The sequence below is a fragment of the Crocodylus porosus genome, unplaced genomic scaffold (genome assembly GCF_001723895.1).
Source record: "Crocodylus porosus isolate Cpor-Errol unplaced genomic scaffold, CroPor_comp1, whole genome shotgun sequence".
In the NCBI taxonomy this organism is placed as follows: Eukaryota; Metazoa; Chordata; order Crocodylia; family Crocodylidae; genus Crocodylus; species Crocodylus porosus.
This window is the reverse complement of record NW_017728918.1, coordinates 66,276,852-66,285,756: the sequence shown is the minus strand read 5'-3', so window position 1 is coordinate 66,285,756 and position 8,905 is coordinate 66,276,852. Positions and strand designations below refer to the sequence as shown.

General features: G+C 42.0%; 1 protein-coding gene across 1 annotated transcript in view; it reads left to right on the top strand.

Moving 5' to 3' along the window:
* Positions 1 to 8,905, top strand: part of SNAP91 (synaptosome associated protein 91) — a 136,679-nt gene that overhangs the window by 73,450 nt on the left and 54,324 nt on the right. Inside the window, exons 12-14 of the mRNA XM_019538166.1 lie at positions 548 to 656; positions 5,085 to 5,099; positions 5,223 to 5,390. Of these exons, the coding sequence (XP_019393711.1) occupies positions 548 to 656; positions 5,085 to 5,099; positions 5,223 to 5,390 (292 nt within the window). The remainder of the gene's footprint in view (positions 1 to 547; positions 657 to 5,084; positions 5,100 to 5,222; positions 5,391 to 8,905) is intronic.

Below are 8,905 nucleotides of genomic sequence, written 5' to 3'. Positions count from 1 at the left end.
AAACTGTTTTATGGCTCCATCATGTCTGCATCTGCAGTTAAACATAGCTGTATAATATAAAAATCCAGATCTAATTGACTAAAATATGTATTTTAATAGGGATAGTTCATAATCTTAACAAGCAGAAAGTGAGCTAGTGCAACTGATTAATGTTGTAAACCCAAATTGCCTTTCCTGTTTACTTTTGCTGTTTTTAAATGGTGATATAGGAATGCTCCTAAGCTTTGAACAAGTGAATAATGAACCTTCTTTAGTGAAACAAAGTTGCTTTGGCCCAGCCTGAAATGTTTCATTTGACACAAAACAGTATCTTGCATTTCTCCTTGTCTAGTTTTTTTAACCTTTACATTGGATTGTTTTTTAAAATAATACCCTGTTCTGAAAGAAAAGTAAGTCACCTTTTGAAAAAGTCAAAAGAAAACATTTGCAGTTTCTGAAATCCTCTTGTTTCAGAACTTCATCATGTTGTCGCTCTTTTTTTTTTTTTCTTTTTGACCTGAAATTTGCAAGTCTAACCTAAACCTGCTACTCCTCCTCCACCCCTCCTCCCAGCAGCACTTCCAAACCATCCAGTGATCTTCTGGATCTTCAGCCAGACTTCACATCAACTGTGCAAGCAGCTCCAGCAGCTCCTGGAGGAGCAACTTCATGGGGAGGTAATGTAGCCATTTCTTTTTGTCTAGGTCTCTGTCTTGGGTTTCACTTTAGCTGCCAATCCAGACTAGAAAGTAGTTCTGCCCCGATGTACTAGAACTAAGTGTGACTGGATAAAGGGACTTTGTGTTGTGTAAAATGAAGAGGATATGTACTACCTCACAAAAGTAAACAAGAACAATCTCTAGAAGGGGGGCAGCATAAAATTGCCAAATAGACTCTCTATTATTTCTTGCATTTCTTAATTTGTGCTTGTCCATCTATGCTTGCAAGTGGTGATATCTTTTCCTATAAATGCCAACATTGTTGGATCTCTTAAATGCTAAACACTTCCATAAAATGCTTCTGTTCTTGTCATCTATAAGTACCATGAAAATGAACTCAATTTTGCTTTGGGCAAACTGGATTTTCATAGATGTTGTTCCCAACTGAAGTTTCCAAGAAAGAAAGTTTCCTAGACAGTGAGTTTCAGCACAGTCAGGTATTGATCACAGATAGATCTTGAGCTATGGAACTGTAGTGGGTTTTGGGTGTTCAAGTTTCAATATATGATGTCTTGTACCCTAGCCTAAACGCATATGGTTACTTCATTTCTCTTGAATTCCTAAGTTTGGAAGATCAAGCAAAGGAATCTATTCATTTGTTCTGCTTTCACCATCAGCAGCAATTCTGGTATGGCAACCTAAAAAGTCACCATTGGTAACCACTATTTTCAAAGATATTAAGACCAGAAAAGATGTGACATCAACCAGCTACTAGAATCTTTTTGCACAGCCTGGGTCATGGAATTTTTACTAGTTATTTCTGTACAAAACCACTTGTGGAAGTTCAGTACCTCCATTGATACCTTGATTTAAAGACTTTCTATCATCCCACATTCTTATAAGTTGTTTCAATGATTAACCTGTAAACTAAGACAAAGTGTGTAATTTTGTTTGTGCTTAAGGTTTCAACCACTGCATCATGTTGAACTTTATCTACTAAAATAAAAAAAAACCCAGCCATCTGCTGTTGGAAATCTCTTCCTAATGCAATGGCCACCTCATTACTAAGGCTTGTGAAAGGTTTGGAGAGAAGCAGGTTCGGGTTTAAAAGTGGCCAAATGAGCTAGACCTCTGTTTGGGTGACTTTTTTTTCTTTGTTTGATGTGCTGTTTGTGCCTGGTGTGCCTCAAATGAATGCTATTCTCATTTGTCCTCAGCTAAGTCTAGCTGTGGTACTAAGTAGGGATGCACCAATAGAGATTTTTGGGGGCCAATACAATAGCCAGGGTTTTGTTTTTTTTTAAGGAGGCATATCAGCTGATACCGATCCAATTTCTGATGCAGAGCCCAGCAGCTTGAAGAGCTCTGTGAAGCTGGTAAGTCTGTTGTGGTGGAAGGTGAGAGGCAGATCGAGGCCCCTAGAGTGAGAGGGGGTGTGGAACTGAGGCAGGTGCTGCCCAGCTGGTGCAAGGAAGGATGCGGGACATAGCTGCAGCTCGTCCAGAGGGTGCAGAGGTGGGAGGCAGCTCTCACCGCTGTGTGCACCCCAGGACAGCATGAGGGGGTGCCCCTCAGATCTACATGGGGTTGTGCGGGCTGCAGCTGCAGGCTGAGGTCAGGGCTGGGCTAGGCTGTGCTTAGAGTGGGCAGTGGCACTGGGAGGGGCCACAGGGGGGCTGCAGCCACCCCAAATTCTCCATAGCTTCCCACAACCACCTCCCTCTCAGCTCTACTGCTGCCTACCCTGCCCCAAATGCAGCCTGGCCCAGCCCGCAGTGGTGGGAGCCACCCCCACTATGGCCCCGTACCCTGCCCCTCCCTAGCCAGGCAATGCTTGCCCCAGCCCCGCTCTTTCCCTCAGCACTGGGGGCCTTGATCTGCCCCGCCTACTCTCCTTTCCTCCCCACTCCCCTTCTACCACAACAGACTTACCAGCTGCATGCAGCTCTCCAAGCTTCTGGACTGTACTCCTCATCACTTATGTGCTATGGCTGCATTCATGCACGGGCCGTTTATTGGTCACATCAGGCCAATTTTTTTTTGTTTGTTTGTTTGTTTTGTTTTTTATTCCAATACAGACAATTTTCTTTATATCCGTGCCAATCCGATATTGGACTGATATATCGGTGTACCTCTAGTACTAAGCGAGCTAGTACATGTAGTCCAAGCAACAGCAGAAGTCATTCTTCTTAAAATGAGCTAAAAATATGTACCAGTAGTTGTTCCTTCCTCTCTCTTTAAGTTGGTGGCTTTTCTGTTTTCCTGCTTGCTTTTCTCTGGATAAAGAATATTTCTTACTTTGGATGTACTTTTTGTGTGCATGTGCAAGTTTTTTGTACTAAAATTGTTTTTATATGTATGGTAAGTTAACTTTTATGCAAAGAAAAAGGTTTGAAAATCTCTAAATTTTCACGATCTTGTGACCTGTTAATTTCTAATTCAGTTATCTAGAACAGTTTGGTCATGAAATAAGCATAAGTCTAGAGGCACCCTTTCACCAGGCTCTTTGTTGAGCTCCTTTCCTTTTTTCCCTTTCTAGGGATAGCTCATACTTCATGCAGACTTAGTATTTGGGTCCCATTCCCTCACTTCCCACCCCCAAAAGCACCAGCCATTGCCTTTTTCGAAAATCTGATGCTAATTATCTAATGAACTGAAAGTGACATTTCATTTTACTTAAACTGAAGTCGTTCAATTCAATTGTTAGCATATTAATATTGTGTTGTACAAGTCCTTTCCAGAAGGAACATCACATCAGCCCCCCCACCCCACCCCTGGTTATGGGTAAATATGGTAGTTTTCATATAACATATGCCCCCAAATAAAGGATGCACCTCATTTTGAGAGGATTAGTTAATTTTCCCCTCCCTACTTCTCAGAATCTTAATGGCCACAGCATGGGCTCACCATGGCTAGACAGATGGGTGGAATCCACCTGGCATTACTCCCCCTCTCCACAATTACAGGTTTAACTTTGTTATAGCTGCTTCTCAATTGGCAGTAAGTTTTCCAATTTGGTAGCACCTGTGACATGGTTAAATCTGTTACTATAGTACTACAAGTCTTTGAATTATGATTGATTTGGTTACCCTTCCTCTTGGTGCATGTTGCCTAAGTATTAACTATTCTAGTAGAAGTATTGTGCAGAGTGGAAGGATATTAAGATGAATGAGTAGGTTCTTTTCTGCTTAGGGTTTATTTGGTTTTTTTGTGGGGGATTTTTTGGGCAGTTTTTTCCATGCAAAAGTTCTTATATATGATGCAATAAGTTCTGAAACCACTATATTTTTAGTAAATAACTTTAAATGGTTTTTGAGGAATTTAGTTGCAATAATTGGCATAAAACACATGGAGAAGTTTGGGGGGTTGTGGATGGGTGAGATTTATTTAGATAAAATAGAACATAATTACTGTGACCTCCTTTTCCAAGGAAGGTTGAGAGATTATGTATTGGACAAATATTTCTCATTTGGCTGGCTGAAATACTTTTATATTGTTTAATATTTTTAATACAGTTTAGCTTGGTGAATTCTTGATGTGACTCAAATCACTGTAATCCTGTCAATCCAATGTGATTTGTGTGTGTAATGTTGCTGGGAGTCAGATGTGCAACGTATATTGTCCTTGAAGCTGATTCCTAGCTTCTAAGAAACCTACTGAGTATAAATGTTCTGTATTGCCCACTAGACAAATAGCCCTACGTCTCAAATTTTAAATTTCTTTTTGGTAGGCTTAAAGTATTAGCACCAAAATAAGTAGAAGAATGGTTATCAATAACTACAGTATTGACAGCTTGGAGTCATCCAGTATTTTAGACATTGCATTTTACAGAGTTTGCTGTAACTTTTGGATTAAAGGCAATCACTTTAAGGAACCATTTAAGAACCTCACAAGTCATTCATAGTCTATCAAAGCAATGTGTGAAGTGGGAACTAGTGTAACCCACACAACAAAATAGCCAATTGTGTGAGTCCTTCACCACTAAGATAGGTTTAAAATGATTTTTTTTTCTCTCATGCTCTTTTTTTTTTTTCCTCTTGCACTCTTTTCTCTTGTGCTCTCACAAAAAAAAAGTTGTTTTAAACCAAAAATTATCAGCAGTCTCTTCAGACCTTGTGCTGCTTGCATTCTATCAAACGTATACTATCTCCAAGGAATTAGTTTATCAAATCAGTTCAAACTCCTGTGCACCAGTGAGTGGATATTTTGAGTAAAACTCTCAAATAGTTTTGTTTCACATCAGGTTCTGCACTTGTATGTTCTTTGCAAGGCACTAGAAGACTTCTGAGTATATTAAATATATTTTAAGTTGCCTTTTTGTGAGTTCTGGCTTAAGACTTTTTATTAGTGATAGGTTTATGAAATGTATGGCTAAATTTTCATCTGGCACTTGTTAATTCTCCTGTTTCTTTACATTGCTATCATTTTAATGGACAATGTTGGCAGATCTCTTAGGAGAGGGTGAGTAACACTCTAACTTCTAATAACTCTTGAGTATGACCTTTTTGGAGTTGAGTGTTTAGTGGTTTTTTCCCTCTCTTTCTTATTGTTTCTGTTTTGATCTTCATACATGGTTGCATATAGATAATCTGGCTGCACTTTCCAGTGTTACTTCTGAGCCACAGATTTCAGATCCCTTTGCACCAGAACCTAGCCCAAGTACTGCTGCAACTACTGATGCTCCAACTACTTCAGCTTCTGCTACAACTACAACTATTACTGCTGTCACTGCTGAAGTGGATCTCTTTGGAGGTTAGTTTGGCTGCTCTAAGAATGTTCCAATTCTGTAGTATAAATGGAGAACAAGCAGTGTTTAAAATATCATAGTTTGACTTCAGTTTGGTAAATCTGATGGCTTTTCTAGCATCTGTAAATTCTGTTGAATCTGGTAACTCAGAAAAATATTTTAGTGGAATTGTTAAATTCTGTCATACGTTTCTCCTTTCATGACTTTCCTTCTTAATATGTGGGTGTTCCCTGTTTGGGATATTCCCTATTGCATCCCTTCACTGGTTGAAAACTGTTCTTTGATCTCCTTTCTATCAAAGCATGGAATTGAACTATGAATGAATATAAAATGTTATTTGAACGTAGGCAAATCTACACAGTGAGTGAGTTTTTATGCTGGAATTGTAAGTGTGGGTTGTAAATATGGCTCTACAGGTACAGGCCCGTTGTACAAAAATGGCTGTGCTTCACAGCTGTTTGTCATGCTTTTGCATTCCATTTAGATAGAACCAAATCATGCATTTACTTTTGAGCCTACCTTTTAAAATAAAATAATACAGGCATTCAAAGTTTGTCTTTCTGTATCTGGTAGCTTTTACTTCATATTGACAGGAAATGTATGCATTGTAACTGACTTAAGTAAATGGTACCTTTTTCCTGCTTCTTTGTATAGAGTCCTTATTTGTCCAGCATTAGGGTCCATGTCCAGGGTCTTTATAAGGCAGTCAGTAGTTAAGAGTTTGCTGGGCTGCAAGGTTGGCAGCAGCTGCAGCCGATTATTGAACTGGAGTGAAGCTAAAAAGAGGCTTAAAAATTCCATAAGCCAAGTGCAAAAGAGAGGGAAGGCAGTGGTACTAAGGAAGAAGCACAGGGCTTAGATTGCTCTGTTAGGGTCTAAGAAAAGACTGTCTGTTTTGCTATCTCTTTTTGATTTATTATTTGTGGTGTTTCTATGGAGACAAGTTTGCTTCATGGAAAAAATAAACTGGTTAGAAACCAAAAACATGCAGCTGACTGGCCTTGAGAAGGTCTGTGTCACACAGGGGATTGGCTGGGAGAAGAAAGCTGTGTGAAGTGAATGACCCCCTTACAGTCTATTGCAGAAGGTGAGGTGGCATATCAAATAACTAGATCTGTGGTGGGGAGCCTTACTTGCAAAGTACAAAGAAAGCTAATAACTCTTTCCATTTTAGGGGTCCTATAAAACTGAAGGGAGTGATGCAAAGTGTGACCTCCTTTTCTTTTCTTTCTTCTCCTCTTTTTTTCTCTCTACCTGCCTCCCCCCTCCCCCCCCAACCTGGACCCATTGGCTAGGAACAGAAGTTGCACATAAACTGGTTTAAGTGATCAGAAACTGATTTAAACATGTAATGGAACAAAAGTTCAGTGCGCATCAACCAGTTTCAAAATGGCTGCAACTGGTTTAAGATAAACCTGGTTGAACATAGTATCAGACTTAACTGACTGAGGTCAAACCAGTTTATGGAACTTTGGCCCCAGATCCCTTCCTGGTTTCAGTGAATCATGAGTCCCCCAGCATGCTTTTTAGCCCTAGTTTAGTCTGGGCTGTACTCTCTGCTTCAGAGAACAGGACTGCCCCTGCCCCTCTGCTGTCTAGCCAGAGCAGGGGTGGGGGTCTGGCCTGGCCTGGCATGGCATGGCCCCCTGAAGTGAAGGGGCAGGGAGGGAATTTATTTTCCCCTCTTCCATCCCCTGTCCCCCTGAGAGATCCCAGGCGGGGTCTGCCTGGCCAGGGGCAAGTGGCAGAGGCAGCAACCAGAACTGACAGACCCCAGCTGTGGTCCCTGGGTGGGAGAGGAAATAAGCCTGGAGTGGTGGGGGGGAGGAAAGGACCTTGACGGGGGCTGGTGTGCCCTGGCCAGGCAGACCCTGGCTGGGGTTACGGGGGTGGGGGGATCAGGGAATAAACCGCCTCCCTACCCCCTTCACATTTAGGGAGCCTTCCCAGGCCAGCGTCTGGCCAGAGTTTAGCCACACTCCTTGCCCTGCCCCCCAACCCCTCCAAAAGCCTGGCAAGGGCTGTTTTCCCCCCTTCCCTTCCAGGCACACCCTGGCTGGAGTACTTGCAGGCCAGGGTAGGTGTTTAAACCCCTTCCCAGTCATACTCAGGCTGGTGGGGCCTGGCCATGCCTCTCCCTTGTCCTTGATCCGGGTAGCTAGTCCCAGTTCCATCTCTGCCTTGGCCTTCCTGACCGCCCCCCTACAGCCCTGAGCAACTGAGGTATAGTCCTCCCTGGTGATGGTTCCTCCCTTCCATTGGGTGTGCGCCTCCCTTTTAGCTAGGAGACCATTCCTGGATGCTTTTGGTGAGCCATGGGGGCTTTTGTGCCCTCTTGCGCCCTTTGGGCTTGGAGGATTGTCTCCTTAAGGAACAACCACTCTTCTTGGACACCCCACTCCCCCTCCTCTCCGGGACCTCAGGGCCTCCCTGACTATTCTCCTTACCTCATTGAAATCCATCCTCCTGAAGTCCAGGGCTGCTGCCTTGCTGCAGGCCTTTGCCACCTTGTGCTGGGGTGAATTCCAGCAGGCGATGATTGCTGTCGCCCAGGTGGTCGAGCACCCACAGCCCCCTCACCAGGTCATCACTTGTGGCCAGCACCAGTTCCAACAAGTGATGTTGGCCAAGCTAGGAGGGCTGAACCCAGTGCCATGCGAAGCGTGGCGCACCAAGTTATTACTGGGGAATTTAATTTTTTTAATTGCATCAATTTTTTTTGCCATAGTTTTAAGAGGAGGAAAAGAGGGTGAGAGAGAGAGTGTTAGGATACCTGCATACCCCCTACCTATCTCACGTACCCCCAGGGGTACTCCCGTACCACAGGTTGAGAAACTATGATGTAGGGGACTCTCCCAGATGTAGCAAATATAAGAGAATATTTCATTGTACCATCAAGTGAATTTGATAGATGGAAGGTAATCAAATGGAAAAAAACCACATAAGCATGTAGATGTACATATATGTATACAAACGTATATAGCATAGATGTATACATTTACGCAAGCCCCTCTACAACAAATTTTAAAAGATAAATTTCAAATTATTTTGTAATATGTATATATTTAGTAACACTGGAAGTAAGTGACTGCTGTGTATACTGAATAGTGATTGAAACTGAATGTTCAATAACTTAATCTAGAACACTTGTTTTATAATGTTAAAGCATCCAAACACCTATTATTTTCCTCGAGCATGTTTAGAAGCCTTCTACTGATGCAGTAATATCTGCACTCGAAGAGAATGGGCTTATGTTAGTAACCCAATTAAAGATCTTTTCCCTTAGATTGTAGTTTAAAGTACTGATTACTACTTGTGAATCTGCTTGCTTGGTAGAGAGAGAACTAATACTGTTCCTCCTAGTACTGTTCTTATCCAAATCCAAGATGACTGTATTTAAGGCAACCCCCCCCCCAGTAATTAGACTTCATAATTTATCGTGTCTAGAATCTAATTATTGGGTGGTTGTCTTAAATATATCATCCATTCCTCCACCCAACCTCTGCAGCAAGAAACCAGC